Source organism: Kogia breviceps, chromosome 6 (assembly GCF_026419965.1).
Source record: "Kogia breviceps isolate mKogBre1 chromosome 6, mKogBre1 haplotype 1, whole genome shotgun sequence".
Taxonomy (NCBI): domain Eukaryota; kingdom Metazoa; phylum Chordata; class Mammalia; order Artiodactyla; family Physeteridae; genus Kogia; species Kogia breviceps.
The window spans coordinates 35395484-35413931 of record NC_081315.1 but is presented as its reverse complement, the minus strand read 5'-3'; the positions used below and the strand labels follow the sequence as shown (position 1 = coordinate 35413931).

General features: G+C 35.6%; 1 protein-coding gene across 1 annotated transcript in view; it reads right to left on the bottom strand.

Moving 5' to 3' along the window:
• Nucleotides 1-3248: 3248 nt before the first annotated feature.
• TMPRSS11D (transmembrane serine protease 11D) overlaps nucleotides 3249-18448 on the bottom strand; it is a 55923-nt gene continuing 40723 nt past the window's right edge. The window contains exons 5-10 of the mRNA XM_067036245.1: nucleotides 16994-17151; nucleotides 13678-13716; nucleotides 10852-11029; nucleotides 8216-8475; nucleotides 6958-7100; nucleotides 3249-3410 (exon numbers count right to left, since the gene is read on the bottom strand). Of these exons, the coding sequence (XP_066892346.1) occupies nucleotides 3249-3410; nucleotides 6958-7100; nucleotides 8216-8475; nucleotides 10852-11029; nucleotides 13678-13716; nucleotides 16994-17151 (940 nt within the window). The remainder of the gene's footprint in view (nucleotides 3411-6957; nucleotides 7101-8215; nucleotides 8476-10851; nucleotides 11030-13677; nucleotides 13717-16993; nucleotides 17152-18448) is intronic.

Here is an 18448-nt window from a genome sequence, read left to right as displayed (position 1 = left end):
TAGGAAAATAGGAATTGAATTTTATAAATTAGAGCTTGTGACATAGTTAAATAAATAACCTGAGGAGTTCTTAGCTCCCTTCTCTCTAACCACACAGTAAATATTATCGTTCATGGTAAAGTGATGGTCTGGAAGACTCACTTTTGATATTATTATAAGATATTTTCCCTGGGCTTCCCTGGTGGCGCAGTGGTTGAGAGTCCGCCTGCCGATGCAGGGGACGCGGGTTCGTGCCCCGGTCCGGGAAGATCCCACATGCCGCGGAGCTGCTGGGCCCGTGAGCCATGGCCGCTGAGCCTGCGCGTCCGGAGCCTGTGCTCCGCAATGGGAGAGGCCACAGCAGTGAGAGGCCCGCGTACCACAAAAAAAAAAAAAAAAAAAAAAAAAAAAAAAGATATTTTCCCTGAGTCTTCTAGAACTACCCCCTTTTTTGTTATCCTATAATAAATATCCTACTCTTTATCATTGACTCCATTATATTATATTTCTGTTTGTCATACAATACATTGAGTGTCTTAAAGACAGGGACCATGTCTTGTTTATCTTAGTTTCATTAGTGTATAGTAGCGAGTAGTATAGTAGAGAGCCTGAAATATATAGGGCTCAATAAATTTGCCAAATGAATGATCTACATTCTGTAATTAAGACTTCCCAGGAGTGAAATAGTCAATTGCTTGTTCTAAACTTTCTTGAATAATTCTTTTTATTCGTTCTGTTGATTATTTTAAACTAAGGACTATTCAATTTGAACATCAAATATTCACTTCGCCATTTAAAAAAAATTGGTTCATCTGTGTGTTTTCTCTATGATGAAAAGGATTCTCCCTGGTATTAATAACTCTTCCTAGCACTGAATTAACGTTCTAGAATGTTTCTTCCAGAGTTTCCAGAATTATTTTTTAAGAACTGAAAAGATTTATGAATCACCATGCCTTCCATAAATATTCAGAATTGCTTTTATGAAGTTACTTAGCTATCAAGAAGATAGATCTCATCAGAACATTAAAAAATCTCTTAAAATAGGTGTTCTTCTGGTGTTCAAATATCTTTTCATAAAACTATGAATATTTACTATTTTATTTTCAATAAATAATTGAATTTGCTCTATTTTCTGCTAAATAAGTACTTTCCTTTATATAGCTTTCAATGTGTAGAAATAAGCTAGTATGTTTATGATTATGTGAAGGCACATGCACACACATACAAACACACTCCCCTGAGGCTTACTCTAAAAGGCCAGTTTAATATTGTCCTCACAGAGCGCAGCCAGGGAGTTTCAAGCTGGACGCTTGCCTTAGTTACAGAGCTTGATTATAAGGCAGCAGAAAGTGCCAAGCCTTCAGAATCTAGTTGGCCTTTCTGTTGTTTGAGAATCAGTTAAATAATTGTTTTGGATTGTCCTTCATAAGTCATAACTTCCGTAAATACTTAGGCAGAGAAATGATTTTAAAATAGTTTATTTGAAGTAAGGTATACCAATGATTTATTTGTACATTTCACAGAGTTGGTTAAATTTTCATCTTCTGTAAAGTAAGTGACTTCAGTGTCTCTTCACAATTTTACATGAGGAAATACAAGACGTTTTCATCACAATGCATGTAGTTGTTCTGATACCTAGGTGTCATAAGTTAGCTTTTAGAATGAGGAAGCTCTGACACATAGATGATCATGTATAAGCAAACTTTAGCTCTGCTAGAATCCCGTAAAAATTCAGTAACAATCATAATTCAGACTGTATAAATTGCTGTGCCATTAAATGTTAGTAAATTTTATTTGTGTTCTTTTGGTGTGTGTGTGCGTGTGTGTGTGTGTGTGTGTGTGTGTGTGTGTTTAAGGGAGGGAGGGCAGGAGAGAGGGAGAAAGAGAAAGAGAAAGGAGAGAGAGAAAAGTTTCTTCATTAAGATAATTTTATTGAAATTAAGCTATTTAACTTTTTGTGGTTTTTTTTTTTTTGCAAACCAACTCTTCCCATTCCCCCTGCTCCCCGCTACCATGGAGGCGATAAATTCTCTCATTCACGTAGATAAAGAATATTTTAAATAAAAGTTATCATGAAAATTATAATTCTTTGGGTCTCTGGTGAGTAGTGAATATTCTAGCTTTGATCGTAAATGCCTGAAATTCATTGGTTAGTTCCTATGTGAGCATGTTCTTACAGGGTAATTAAGATTGCTGTAGGACTGTACAATGACTTCATACTTGTACTTTTAGGACGTAACGCCTCCTATAAAATATTAAGTAACCAGAAATTTTAAAAAATAGAATTTTCTTTTCTTTTTCTTTTTTTACATCTTTATTGGGGTATAATTGCTTTTTACATTGTTGTGTTAGTTGCTGCTTTATAACAAAGTGAATCAGCTATACATACACATATATCCCCATATCCCCTCCCTCTTGAATCTCCCTCCCACCCTCTCTATCCCACCCTTCTAGGTAGACACAAGGTAATGAGCTGATCTCCCTGTGCATTGCGGCTGCTTCCCACTAGCTATCTATTTTACATTTGGTAGTGCATATATGTCCATGCCAGTTTCTCACTTCGTCCCAGCTTACCCTTCACCCTCCCCGTGTCCTCAAGTCTATTCTCTACATCCGCATCTTTATTCCTGTCCTGCCCCTAGGTTCTTCAGAACCATTTTTTTTTTAGATTCCGTATATATGTGTTAGCATACGGCATTTGTTTTTCTCTTTCTGACTTACTTCACTCTGTATGACAGACTCAAGGTCCATCCACCTCACTACAAATAACTCAATTTCATTTCTCAAAATATAGTATTTTTCTTGCCTCATATTTTTCTTGCCTCTTGCCTTTCTGTCTTAAATGTTATCTACAACTTCTTCCTTTGCAAGTTTGTATACTTTGCCCATTTATCAGCTTTGATGAGACTTCCACAGAGGAAACTCCTCTGACCTTGCAGACTTGTGCAGTTTCGTTTAGTTTCCACTCTCAGTATATCTGTTTCTCTCACTACTAGCATTTATGTTATCACAAGTATAGTATAATTGTTATCTCTATAACTAGTTTACAGTGTTCCCCCTGGCACAGTACTATGCAACATTCATATAATTTTCTTGAGAAAATATAAAACCCACAGTAACAACTAAAAGTTAAGTAGTATTTAATCTTTAGTATTTATGTAACAGAATGTTAAAATAGGACAGTGTTTCTTTTTGCAGCTGAAAAGTTTTAGAATTTCATACAGGCACATCTGCATTCAGACTCTGCAACAGAGATGTTATTTATTGCACTAGATCCCAGTGTGTTGGTGTATCCAGTCACGGTAGGCTGTCACTAGAGTATACACTCCTGGCTTATCTGGCAGACCACACTGATATCCCCAGCTTACTATCCCTGTGAGGAACCAGAGGTGCCGTGCGTCTTCTTGTACTAGTGGGCCGCCAGAGTCCCCCTGAAGGAAACAGAATGATTGATTATTTAAGTGTGAAAACAATGGAAAAGTATTGAGTTTACTTCTGTGGCAGTAGAAGTCACATCCAGTATGACAATAAAGTTAGTCTGACATTTCCTGTTGAAATACTAAATACCAAGTCATGCGAAAATTAACAAAATCTTCCAAGTACACGTGTTGTTCCTTCAGCAATTGTGAGAAGATGAGAAGCATATTTTTCAGACTCCACCAGTCTGCTACCCATCCCAGGCTCACCTCCTTCAGGGGGCCATCCCTCACCTGCATCTTTCCTCCCCACTGTCACCGCTTCCAGCTTTGGGCTAGATTTTCACTGCCTGCATTCCCACATCCTGTGGGTACTTTCACTGCTGCTTCATTATTTTGTACATGCACATTTGTGTGCCTGTTTGAACTTACTCCCACTGGATCAGCTCCCCTTGTAGCAGCTGCACATCTCTGCAACTCTCATTGCATTTATGATACTTGTTCAGTGTCTGTTTTTCAGCCTCTACTGTAAGGTTCATAAGGGAAGGGGGCATACATATTCTGGACACTGCTATATGCTAAGCTTCTAGCCCAAAGGAAATGCTAAGAAAATGTCTGTTGAATGAATAAGTTTTTAGAAATCTCACTTATCTTCCTATTCATAGCACAATGCATGGTATTTGATATACAGAGTATCAAAAAGTATTCTTTTGGTGAATAATAGAAATTTATATGGCAATGAGTAAAACACTCCTTATGAAATATTTACCAGCAAATTATAATAATAAGCCAACCAACTAAATATTTGTGCATGTAATAACCTATTTGGGGAGAAAAATTAGGATATCTTACATGCTGTATAACGGGTTAAGTCTGGGTTCTGGAGTTAGCGTACGTTTGAATCCTCTACTTACTAGCGATAAACTACTTGATAGCCCTTTGTACCTCAGCTTTCTCATCTGTAAATAATATTTTTACGTGTTTAAATGAGTTTAACATGCGTAGCAATCTGAGTATAGCCTGGTAAATAGTACTAATAAAACTCAGCTGTTATTACCAAGTGTGCTTCTGGAATAGTTTGCTATTCATTTGACTGCTCTTAATAGTAGCTAGTTCTTCCATGCCTACTTAATTACTGGTTTAGATGGGGAGAAGGGTTAGTGTCTGAATTACCAGCTTGATGGCAAGCACTGCATGGAGGTGATTGGCATCTGCCTCCTTTAGATCTTGCACATGTGCTTCAGTTTACCAGTTCTCAGCACTCTCCCATCATTGTGTTTTTCTTCTACTTCTTCTATAGTAAGAGACTTCTTTGTATAATGTCTTACCAAGAGTGGGCAAGCAAATATTAAACTAAGTGGGACATGTAATTTTTCCTATATCTGGGCAGCTTCACTGCCTGATTGGGCAGATATCTGAGCCTGTGGTCTAGACCATAGACTTGCTGTGTTCAGGTGATACTGTGTAAGCACAGAGTCTGGCAAATAAAAAGTAAATAATGCAATTTTTTAAAAAATGAATGAACAAAAACAAATAGGATCTCATAAGCTCTTATGTAAAGTGCTATTTTTTTGAGGCATAAACTCTATGCATTATATATAGTATTTCAGCTGAAAATCAGTGAGGCCCAGAGTGGAACACACAGGAAAGTTTCATGGTGAGGTATGGCCTGAACTGAGCTTGGAGGAAGAGCAGAATCTGTATATGCAGAAGGTAAAGTGTATCATAAGTAAAGCATGAATAAACACCCTTTTATATCTCATGTATATCCTTAAGTCAGTTCTAATTAATGCTCTTAGTAGATCTGAAATCGTGTAGAGGTTTGTTGCTTACTTGATTGGTGAATTCTTTGTAAAACTACTATGAAAGTTGAGAATTTGTTGTTACAGGGCTAGCAATAGAAAAGAAGAAAATGGGAAGGGGAACAAGAAGCATTCCCTACCATCAAGACATCCCCACTTAAAGTGAATAAAAACCAGTGGGTAATTAACAGTGTCTTGAAAATTGATAAACAATTCCCCTCCACCCCCCCACAGCTTGTAGTCAAGAAAAATGTTTCATTTTGGGGAAAGTGCTCATGGATTGGGGTCTTTGCCAAAACTATGTAAGAACTACTACTTATCCTCTTTTTCAAGAATGTAAGCATTAAATATAAAAGTCAGTAATGTTTGAGAAAGAATAAACCTCATTTTTCTGCTTATGATTTAGTCAGGAAAGCAGTAGCAGATTCATCAAGAAAACAGATTGATTTTTCTTAATTCCAAAAATGTAATTTTGTATACTAAGTAGTTGTTGCTGTTACTGTATGGGGTTGGGTTTCAGACATAGGAATAAAATCTATTAAAAAATATAACCACATCAGTTGTTTAGATAGTTTAATTAAAATTTAGTATTAAAATCTTATTCTAAGAGAAAAACAAATACTGTATGCTAACACATATATATGGAATCTAAAAAAAAAAAAAAAAAAAAAATGGTACCGGTGAACCTCGTTACAGGGCAGGAATAAAGAGGCATAGAGAATGGATTTGATGACATGGGGTGGGAGGGCGAAGCTGGGCCGAAGTGAGAGTAGCATCGACATATGTACACTACCAGATGTAAAATAGTTGGCTGGTGGGAAGCAGCAGCATAGCACAGGGAGATGAGTTTGGTGTTTTGCGATGACCTAGAAGGGTGGGATAGGGAAGATGGGAGGGAGGCTCAAGAGGGAAGAGATATGGGGACATGTGTATGCATATGGTTGATTCCCTTTGTCGTGCAACAGAAACTAACACGGTATTGTGAAGCAATTATACTACAGTAAAGATCTATTAAAAATAAATAGCAACATACTTTCCAAAAAATATCTTATTCTAATTACATTAGAGTAAGAATTCATATTTATTGTTAGTGTTTTTATATTTGGTTGAAAATTACAAAGTAGATCTAAATAGTTTTTTTTTTTCCTTCATTAGTGCTATTTTACAATTGTGGGAGCTCTGGTGACTCAAGTAACTAAGCTCTTTTATAAATTTTTTATCTTCAAGGTGCTGATATTCAGGTGTTATTTATATTTTTAAAATCAATTATCTACAACTCTTAGATGAGTGATTTATTTAAGTCTTCATAGTAGAAGGTTGAGGTGAAAGTTATTGATGTCAGTGATCATGGTCTAGGTTGACAACAGTGGTAGAAATAGCTGAGATAGCTGAGCTTTCTTGCTTAGTGCGTGCCTGACATATTTAATCTCCATCTAATCTTTAGTGGTACCTAAAAAGTTAGATACTATTCTTATCCTGATTTTATAGATAAAAGGATTGGTAATAGAGGTTAAGGAATTCAAACCCGGGTCTGTCTGGTTCTTGAGCTTGATAGTTAACCACTTTGCAACTTGGCTTCTCAGAATCAGTGTTTCGTGATAGGTCAACTTCATATAAGAATCTGTAAAATCTAGACCGTACATTTTTAGAGGATCAGGGCTGTGTATTATAATGATACCTCTATCCCTTTCACAATATGACATGCTAGTAAGTGCTTATAAACTTGGCTGATGACGTGGATAATATTGTCTTGAACTTACCTGGCATGCATCCACTCCACCTTGAGATAGTCCAGCACATAGCATTCCAGGCAGGATGGCTCCATTATAACTAGATGGTGCATTACATACATTATTACTTATTATATTGACCCGTGCTTGTTCTAGATGTGTAACTGTACTTCCTGTTAAGTATAAAAGCAGAATGAAAATGGACTTCAGGGTAGATAAATGAATGATTCAATGGTGAATACAGGAAGGAATAATTGTACAACAAACATTATCTCTTATTCAGCAAAGAAGGTTATTGAAAATGTACTAGTAGTTTTTTCTCAGCGAAGATTTCCATAGTAGAGATGGATTACCCCTTTACATAGATCGGTGTTTTTCTTTTTTTGCTTTAGGTTTGTGATACAGTGCCCCTTAGACCTTAAGAGGGGGAAAAAAATCTGCTTACTTAAAATCGACTAGTAGATTTTGAAATATCCACTGATGAACTTTGAATTAGAAAATTACATATTGATTAACCTTTAATAGAGTAACAAAAGAGAAACAAATCTTGTTTCATGGCTAAAGAATGAATTTATTTTATATTGATATTCCTTCAATATGGTACTGCTGTTTTTGTGATTAGCACAAATTTTATTTACTACACCAGATTACTTTGGGCCATGAAAACACAATGAAATATTTTCTAGGACAGTTCAGCCTTTGTTTTGTTTCTTGGAGACATGATCTACAACATAGTTAGAAACCCATGGATATTGTTAATGCTATCCTTCCACTCTCTAGCTGATACTCATTTTCCCCTTAGCTATATTTGCTCTTTCATGTCACCCTTATTTCTTTTTCTCATTTTATTTGCTTCATAAATAAGTGTGAACAATACTTATGTACACACAGAGTTTCTTGTTCTGAAGGCAGGATTTCTTTCACTTCAGAATACCTTAAAACCCTTAGAGAATACCTATCTAAATCCTCTTATAAATTTAAAAAATTTTCTTTATAAGGGAGCCATTCAAGTCTGTACAGTCTCTGGATCATGGAAAAACTCATGTTTTCTGTATTACTTGCTTTTACATTTTCCTATTACTGTGTGTGAGAATTCTGTATAGTTTCTAGGGACATTGCTTTGATTTGCTGAAGGAACTCTAGTTAGATCTTAGGATGACCAGACTGTAGCATGGTTCTGTCCATAGAACCTACCCTTCAGGTGTTCCTTAATTTTAAAAAAATGCATACTAGCAAGTACCAGGAAATATTGCTGTTGTTTTTGTTTTATTTTTCCTGAGATACTCACCCGTGTAACTTTGAGATCCCCATCCTGTTACATAAGCAGTGGAACCAGGTGGAATATTCTGGCTAGCCTCTGGGAGGCACACCACATGGATATTTCTGTTAAAGGTGACTTCTCTATCAAGGTGTAAAAGTGCAATATCATTTTCATGAGTTTCAGGTTTATAATTGTTATGGATTAAAATAGTCCTTATTCTTCTTCTCTCTTTAGGAGATGTTGTGGAAATACCAAAGGTGACAGTCCACAGAAGAGTATCAGAGTGTCTAAAAATATGAAATCATGTTATTTGAATAGAGAACTTGTGAGAATTTCAAATATTGGGTTTTTGTGTTTCCCCCCCCCACCCCCAATCTAGGAAGTATTCGACCAACATTTCTTTGTGATCTATTTCTGTAATTCTTTACTGGCACAATGAGTGATCATTTGTCTAAAGAAATATAGAAATATTTTAGAAAACATGTCTTGGGGTGATGAATGTCCTGGTGTTCCATTATTCCAATAAGGATATACTGATACTTTGATGAACACTAGTGTAACACAAAACTTTTCTTTGATTTCTCCCTTTTCTACATCCTTCCATTCAAGCAACTAAGAAGTCTGAAATAATGTTCACTTTAGTTTTAACTCTTTCCTTCCAACTGTTATTTTTTTGCTTTCCTTTAGCCAGAAGTTCCATTTAAATAGTGATGATAAGGGGCTCCTTGTCTTATTAATTGATGAATGATTTTTCTGTACTAGGTGTGATGCTTCTTGAAGATTTTGGGGTGTTTGTGTGTGTGTGTGTGTGTGTGTGTGTGTGTGTGTAGGTATTCATACACAGAGAGAGAGAGAGAGAGAGAGAGAGAGAGAGAGAGAGAAAGAGAGTGTACTAATATAAAAAAATATAAGGCATTATCTTGCTGACCTAGGAATAGGGACTTTTTAGCCAGACTCCCAAAATACAAACCATACAGTTAAGAATGGATGAATTTCATGAGATCAAAATTAAGTGTATCATATATAGAGAACAAACTAATGGTAGAGGGGGTAGGGGCAAGATAGGTATAGGGGATTAAGAGGTACAAACTATTATATATAAAATAAATAAGCTACAAGGATATGGTACAATGCAGGGAATATAGCCAACATTTTATAATAAATGCAGTGTAACCTTTAAAAATTGTGAATTACTATACTGTACACCTATAATATTGTGTATCAACTATACTTCAATGAAAAGTATGTAGCATAAAAAAGAAAATCAATTGAAAGAAATAAAAAACTTAAAACAAAGTTAACTGTACCATAGACATATTTATCAGATGAATGAGAAAAGACTTGCAATGTTTAATATCTAAAATTTTTGTAGAATATACAGAAGTCTGTATACCAGCAATAAATGGAGGGAAAAACCATTATACAATGAGCAAAAAATATTAATAGGCATTTCACGGGAGAAGCCCAAACAGCCGGTAGACATATGAAAAGATACTCAAACTCACTGATAAGCAGTGAAATGGAAATTATAACAATAATGAGCATCTAATGTATATTCATAAGAATGACAAAAAACTGAAAAAGAATAGTATTGCATTGGTGAGAAAGAAGTTTGAACTATTTTGCATTACATGTGAAGATGTAAAATTCTGGAAAGCATTGTAGTGTATTTAGCACACTGTATATATACTTCTGGGTATGTATGTCAGAGAAATTCTTGAAGGTTTATAGAGAGGCACATATGAAGGCATGAGAGAAAGTGTATATGTGCTGCTCTTTGTGGCAGTGGGAAGTTGGAGCAACCTAGCTGGATGAAGGGATATGGTGGATGCAGTGGTGGACCAGATTAAAATTCCCAGGATTGAGCAAAAACAGTAAGGAAATATGAGACTTATACACAGTGCTACTCATATAAATTAAAGACACACACACACACACACACACACACAAACACCAAAGGTTTTGCAGGTAATTGTATATTTAAAGACATATGTCAAATATTTGTGTGAGGCCTGTGGGGGCAGGGAAGGTAGTAGAAGTGGAATACAGGTATGACAGGAGAAAAATAAAAGGAGAGAAAGGTCTTGTACAAACTGATGAAAATAAGGATCTATGAATTGGAAGGTTGATTAATGCAACATACTTTTAAGGTTGAATAAAAGCAAAATGTAACCAAATAATTTGAGGGTTTTGTGGAGTTCAGATAGTGGAGTTACATGGAAAATAGAAATTATATATCCAGGAGACACTTTCATAAGGTACAGTAGCTTGCAAAAGAGTAAATGCTAGTAAAAAATTCTAAAGAAAAAATATTTGACAACCAGAAAATACATGCATTTTTTATATTAAACTTCTTTTGCCTCAGGGTCTTTATAGTGAAGATTTTACTCTTCTTTCTTTTTTCCCTGTCTGCCTCCCTCCCTCTCTTCCTTTCCTTTCTTTCAGCAAATGAATAAGAGCATGGTTTTGGAACCAGTTGAATTTAGATTTGAATCTTGGCTGTATCGCATATTGGCAGTGTTATTCAGGGCAAGTTATTTAATATCGCTAATGATCAATTTTTTATGAATAAAATGTGATTGATTGATACCCTCTAACACAGATGTAAGTATTAATTGAGACAACCAAGGTATGCCAAGATGGGTAGGTAACTGTGGTCTTACCTTGTGAAGCAGTGAGCTGCTGTCAGGATCCACCTGTTACTGATCAAGACACCTCCGCAGTAGTGATGATTACTCCACTGTAAACTGACTTGCCATGGCCAGTCTCCTTCCTTAGCTTTAGTGCCTCCTATGATTCTCTCATCAGACAATGTTATTAGGCCTTGACGGATCCCACATTCTAATGGGAAAAGGGAATTAATGTGCTAAGAAGATCATGATTCTTACACTTGGCAGATGCTTTAAGAATTTCACCATCATTTATGACTTTTATGTCTCTTATGTATTCTTTCCCAGGGCATGCTAGGCTTTCCAAAAGCATGATCAATATGTTATATTTTTAGAGTACTTATGTGACTGTTGCCTACAGACTGCATTTTAGAGAACATTGCTGAACTTAATTGGCATGGAGGTTTCAAATTCTGGAGCAGTTTCAGAGTTCTCTGGAATTCCTCATGAGTTTCGGGGGGGGGGGTTAAGATAGGTCAGTGCTGGAAGCACCAGTTCAGGCCACAGGTTCCCTGGGAAATTTTCATTTTCTCAGTAGCCTTGCTACTCAAAGTGTGGTCTGTGGATCTGCAGCACGGGCCTCCCCTAAGAACTTGTTAGAAATGTTGGCTCTGTGTAGAAACAACCTAAGTGTCTGTCAGTAGATAAGTGGATCAAGAAATAGTGGTATATATGTGCACATAAGCATGTACACAAGTGTGCACACACACACAGGAATGTTATTCAGCCTTAAAAAAAGAAGTAAATCCTGTCACTTGCAACAACATGGATGAAACTGTAGGGTATTGTGCTAAGGGAATTTGCCAGACAAAGACAAATACTGCATTGTATCACCTATATGTGGAAATTAAAGTTGAACTCCTAGAAACAGTAGAAAGTGGTGGCCAGCAGGTCGGAGAAATAGGGAGAGTTTGGTAAAAGGGTATAAACTTTCAGCTGTAAGATGAATGAGGTCTGAGAATCTAATGTATAACATAGTGACTATAGTTGACAACAGTGTATTGTATAATTGAAATTTGCTGAGAGAGTAGCAAATTTGCTGAGTTCTCACTAAAAAAAAAATGTGAGGGAGGTGATAAATAGGTGATGAATGTGTTTATTAGTTGGATGAGGGGAATCTTTTCATAATGTATACATGTATCAAATCATGACATTGTACACTTTAAATATCTTGTAATTTTATTTGTCAGTTGTCCCACAGTAAAGATGAACAATGACAAAAAAAATGTTGACTCTCAGACCCACTTCAGGGAACAAATCAAAAGCTGCATTTTTCTTCCTCCAACTTTATTAAGGAATAATTGACAAATATTGATACAATGTATATATATTTAAAGTATACAGTGTGATGATTTTATATACATATACATTGTGGAATGATTACCAAGTTCAAGATAATTAACACATCTAACACCTCACATAGTTCTCTTTTTTGTGTGTGTGTGTAAGTGTGATGGGAATACTTATGATCTACTCTCAGCAACTTTCAAGTGTACAATACCATATTACTAACTGTAGTCACCAAGCTGGGCATTAGGTTCTCAGAACTTATTAGAAGCTGAATTTTAACAAGTGATTCATGTGCACAGTGAAGTTGGAGGGAAACTGCTGTCATCATGAAAACTCTATAGTGGTAATTCAGTTCATTGTCGACAGTTCAGTCCACATCTGTAACTGACTCTATCTTACCAAATGTTCCCTGGAAAAGGAGTTACTTTAGGTCCACAGAATATTCTCGAGGGTAACTGAAGGTTTCTAAGTATCTAGATGAGGTTTATTTAAATATTTTAAGAGAGCCTATGACTCTCCAATGGTCAAAGCTGAAACGGTCTGGAGTGGGCTGGATCACTCAACTCCTCTTAACTCCCACTCCCATGGTTTATTTCCTCTTGTTTAGTCTATTACTGAGAAATTAGAGGTAAATCACCACCAACAGTTTCTATTGCTGGACCAGCTCTGAAGTAGTGACATTGCTTCAGTAGGACACCATCCAAAGGCATTGTTTCTAACAGATCTCCCAGATAGAGGAGGACTAGACTTCCATTAAGAATATACATGGAATATAGGTTACTTTGCTACATTCTCCAACCAAATTCTCTAGTAAATTATTTAAGCACATTTTAATGAAAAACAAGCATGAATTAAATATATAATGAAGTTGAAAAACACCCACAGAGGAAGCATTAACTTATAACATCACTTAAGTATGTGAGATAGGCCAGCTATCAAGATATATTGAACTAATTTCTAACTACCTTTTATTAGCCAGAGAAGTAAACTGCTGTTTTCTAGGGGCTATATTTCTGCTATCCTAGCCTGAGAGTATACATAAGGACATTGGAAAGTAGTGACTTTTCTAATATGTTTATAGAAATAAAACTGATATTGCTTTTTGTAATTTTTTATTATACTTTATGATTAACTTAAATCCACAACAAAGCAAGCTATTCTGGTGGTTAGGAGAAGGCATATAAATGATGCAACTAAACATAATTTGCAAGTCTACTGAGATGCTGCCATGGAACCAGGGCAGGAAAAACTTCCCAAAGCTGCCAAGAAAACCTTAATGAGACTAAACTTGATACAGAGTGGTGGAATGGCATTGCTACTTCTTCCTTCTAAAAGGAGGGGAAAACTTAAACATCACTTCATAGGCCAACAGAATCAGCAATATCTTATCTCAACAACAACCCACATGAGTGAACTAAGAATAAAAATACCACCTCAATAGACACTGCCTTGGCAAAGACTACAAATCACTTGAACATTTACTCTTTTTATTTTGGTAAACCACATTTACAAAGTAATTTAAAAGCTTACCTTGAGTTAAAATATCTTCTGTATCCTGGTCAGTTATTTCTGGTGTTAAAAAAGAGAGATAGAGTAAGATCAATACAAAAAGGACTGTATACCATTTGACCTTAATTTCTTAATGTGTAGTCCTCAGACAACCATAATCAGAATCATTTAGAGGACTGCTAAAATACAGACTCCTTGGCTCCATCCCAGACCTGCTGAAAGAATCTTGAGTTATGAGCTTCAGAAAACTGTTTATAATATTCCCTCAATTTATTGTTTGCACACTAAAGTTTGTGCTTTAATTTCTCATCACATGCTTAAAAGATACTTAAAAGTTATTTAAAAGATATTTCTGCTCTCAAGTCACTCAGTTTACTTGGGAAAACAGCAACATAGTCATGGAGATACAATGTAGTAAATGCTATAAGAGAAGTTTTCATTTTTTTCTAATATTTATGTACATATATCTATATCTGTATTACTTTACTGATACTATTTGTAGTACTGCAGGTATAACAAAGTATAGGGGGTCTGCCATCACATAATTTATAGGTAGAAATTGATCAAGAAATCATTCAAATAAATTTAAGTGCAAAGTAGAGAGGATAAAGGAGAGAGTTACTAATGATTATGGTTCACAAATGTTACCATGATGAAAATAACATTTGAGTTGTATTTTGAATACCTAAAAGGAGTTTTTCAGGCAGGTGAGAGGTGAAAAGGCATTCCAGATGAGAGATATAGTGGGCACAAATGCATGGAGGTGTAAGATGTTTGTGGAGCAATAAAGTCAGTAGAGCTAATACAAGTGTTGCATGTATGGAAGTGGTGGGAGAGCACAAAAAGGAAAATATGTTGGTACCAGATAGTGACAGTGTATATTCCAGTTTAATGTCTGCTTATAGAACAGTTTTCTCTACATATCCTACAGCCATCTCAAACTCAGTGTCACCAAATTTTACTCCAAATTTGCTACTTATATTTCCTCCTTTAGTAAATGACACCACTTCCACCAATAGTTAGAAATCTGAAATGGTCTCTAACTCCTCCTTTCTCATCATTTCCCACATCTTATTGCTTTCCAGATTTTGTACCGTCTAGCCTCTAATCATACTTTGCATTAGCACCACCTTCCCCCTCCCTTTGGCTACTACTTTAGTTCATGCTTTCATCATTTGACACCTATTCCCTACCTCCACTTTTGCCCTTTTTAATGCATCCACCTCTACCAGACTGACATTTCTAAAAATGTAGATCATATCAGAGTATATTCTCCTCTTCTTGAAATCTTTTAATGAGAAATCAGCTTCTTATTTCCTATAAGATAAATCTAAACCTCTCAGACAGGTGTTCATGTTCTTTAAAGTCAACTTAAACAAACTTTTTTGCTGCCAGAACTTTTCACAGGACTTGAGCATCACACCTGCTTTGTAAATGTTAGAGGAGGCAAAACATCCTTTTGGAGAAAGGAAATAAAAAGAGCTGACCATTCCTTTTCATTCTTTGAGCAAGAAAGACTTTATTTCAATACTGGCTCCCCTACATGCTGCCTGTATGCCCTGGGCAATTATCTATCTTTTCTGAGTGGGTACAATAGAAGGATCTATAACATGTGGTTGTTGTGAGGATTAAACAAACTGTAATACATGAGCATCAGCCAGTCAGGAAGGACACAGCCACCCATGGAGATGGATCAGTGTCTCGGAGGTCCTTGCTGTGCTAAGCATTAATGCTGTAGTTGCAAGGGGGAGGAGGTGGGAGTCCAAGGTAGGGATGGAGAATTTGGAGGGGTTGGGGAGGCACCTTTGTAGGCCTGGTGCAGTGATTATTTACCAACAGATAGGAAAGAATTTCAATATTTTAACAACTAGTAAAACTATAACAGGTATTTGCTGATTAACTACCAGTCCAATATGGGAGCCACCAAAATCCCTTAATTGTGAGCTTATTATGAGGGGAATCATGGTTTCTTAAGCTAGCAGTACATGACAAAGTTGAAGTAGTATCCTTAAATTCTATGCATATATTAAGTAATTCCTTTTTTTTTAAAGTCATGCAAAAATATTAATGGAGTACTTATTATGTGCTAGACACTGGGCAGTAGAAGGACAGTAGGATGAACAAAGCAGACTAATCCTTGCCTTTAGAAAACTTACAGAGTAGGATGAAGACACAGAAATAATATTGTAGTTTCAATTGTGATAAACACTGTGAAGGAAAATGAAGACGTGTATGACAGAGGTAAATTTAGTACTGGAAGTTAGAAAAGAGTTACATTAGAAAGAAATGATTCAGATGATACGTGACAGGTGCAAGGGGGTGATCTAACCTGTGTTATAAGAAACTGGAATAATGTATGCAAAGGCCCTGAGGCAAGAAGGAGAGAATTTTTGCAAACAGAGAAAGTGAAGGTGTGGCCAGATTGTGGTGAATGAGGAAGAGAATGGTATAATAAATGGCTAGAGGGGTAAGTATGAACCAGATCATACAGTGCTTTAGATGAGATCACCATATCATTTATTGTCCAAACCAGAAAACGTAAAGGCTAATATTAATAATGGTTCTTGGACAATTGGCATGAACCCAGGACTGTCCTGGGTAAACCAGGAAATATGGTATTCTTCTTACATGTGGTGTTTATGTTTTGTTTTTATTTTTGTTTTGTTTTGTGGGAAGCCATGGGAGGCTTTTAAGCAAGATTGTATTTATATTTTAAAATATTTCCTTGTTCAGTATGTGTACAATATATTGGAAAGGGCCAAGAAAGTATAGAAGCAGAGTAGCTTGGAGGCTAGTGCTGTAGTTCAAGTAAGAAATGATGTTGGCTTAGACCAGAGTGATAGCAATAGGGATGAAAAACAATGGAAATAGATTCCATTCTAGGCAGAAGTAGAGAGGAGGTAGGGATATTGTTAAATCTTCTAATTTCCTTCTTTATTCTACAAGTATTTACCAGACACCTTCCAATTGCATGCTCTGTTCTCAGGGAGATAGATCCTTAATTAAATTGTTCTCTGACCTTGAACAGCTATTTACCATTCTTATAACATACCTACAAATTGAACATCTGATAGCAACATCCCTTACAAGGAGGGTTGAGAGGGGAAAATAATAAAGAATTTTTAGCACATAAAACTTACTAAATGAATGCTAAATGATTGTTTAAAACTTTAGAACATTTTATATTGGAGAGCTATATATTATAGTTAGCTTCATAATACATTGTTTTCATAAAGTTTAATTCCAAGAGAAAAAAGTCAGTCATTAAATCAAAACATGAATTAGAACTGGTAGAGAGATATATTGAAATGAAATGGCTAAAAAAAATGATACTTGCCTGTTAACTCAGTTGGAGGTTTCATTACCAAGTTTTCAGAGTTGTTCAGCATTTGGCGTAAAACAGATTCAATTCTCCTTTTTAGTGATGGTCCATTGTTATTCCTGGTGAATTTAAATTTCATGACAGTATCTGCTATCATATCACTACCACTTAGCCTGAAAAACCATAAAGATATTTTTTTAAATGTATAATTATGATAATTTTCTGTCATTCTCTTTATATACTCTTCTTGATTAAGCATTAAAAGCATTACTTAAGAAATTTAATGTTAGAACAGATTCACATAACAGTGTTTCTGTATGTAATGATATATCACAATGCTATCCCACAAACACTAGATTTCAGTGCATAGTACACTGTACCCACCATTCAGCATAGCTTGTTTTAAAGTCAGAATGCCAGAGTTTGAACACCAGCTCTGCCATTTACTGTTGGACTTTAGGTAGGTTTTTTGTTTCTTAATCTTTCTGTACCTGTATCCTCACATTAAAATGGGTTATTATGAAGATTATATGAATTAACATATGTAAGACTTTTGGGAAGAGTACATAGCATACAGTAAGTATGCTGTAAGTATTAGCTATGGTTAGACTTCACAAATCTTCATAAAACCCCACTCATCTCATTAAACAAACTTATAAAGAGATGAACTTCCAAGTTTATGTGACTTATAGGCTCAAGTTAATTTTCTGGTACCTACACCCCCTTATCTGGCTACAAAAGCAAATTTTAACTTCTGTAGTCATACGTTAAGATTTTTATCTCTGTTTCGATTAACTGTTGATATTTCTCACAAGAACCTTGATAATTTGGCTAAAGGTTATAATTCTCTAAAATCGAGATAATATCCATTTCCTCCCATGTAAATTACCATGTAAATCACTTCCTCCACCTAATTTTGGCGCTCTCCTTTTCTGAAAATGAATGTGCATTAGGCACACTTGGTTTTGATGCTCTCATACTCACTCTAGGCTTCCTCCTCTCATCTCAATTGCTAATTTTGCCATAATATTCACCCCAGATATTAATTTAATATTTACTAGGTAAATACTAAATAAGCACCTTTTTTGTGCTGGACATTATTCTTAGTTTCAGAAATTAGCTATAACCAAGATTCACAGCTGCCATTCTCATGAATAGGGCAGTTTAGATGAAGAAGCAGACACTGAATGAATAATTAAATCTTACATTTCTAGCAACATGGAAACCTAAATAATTTTAAAAAGCTTTTCATATAAAACAACCAGAAATGTAAGAAAAAATAAATTCTATTTGAAATGCAAAGTTGGTCTCCTGTGAAAATAAGGGAAATCTTAGAAGACTAAAAATAAAGAAGAATATGAATAATTACATGGTAAGCATTAGAATTCCAATTGTTTTGTGTTTCAGCATTAACAGATACTAGAGATGAGGACTTGGGCTAGTACAAAATAGGGAGACAGACATGAGGTT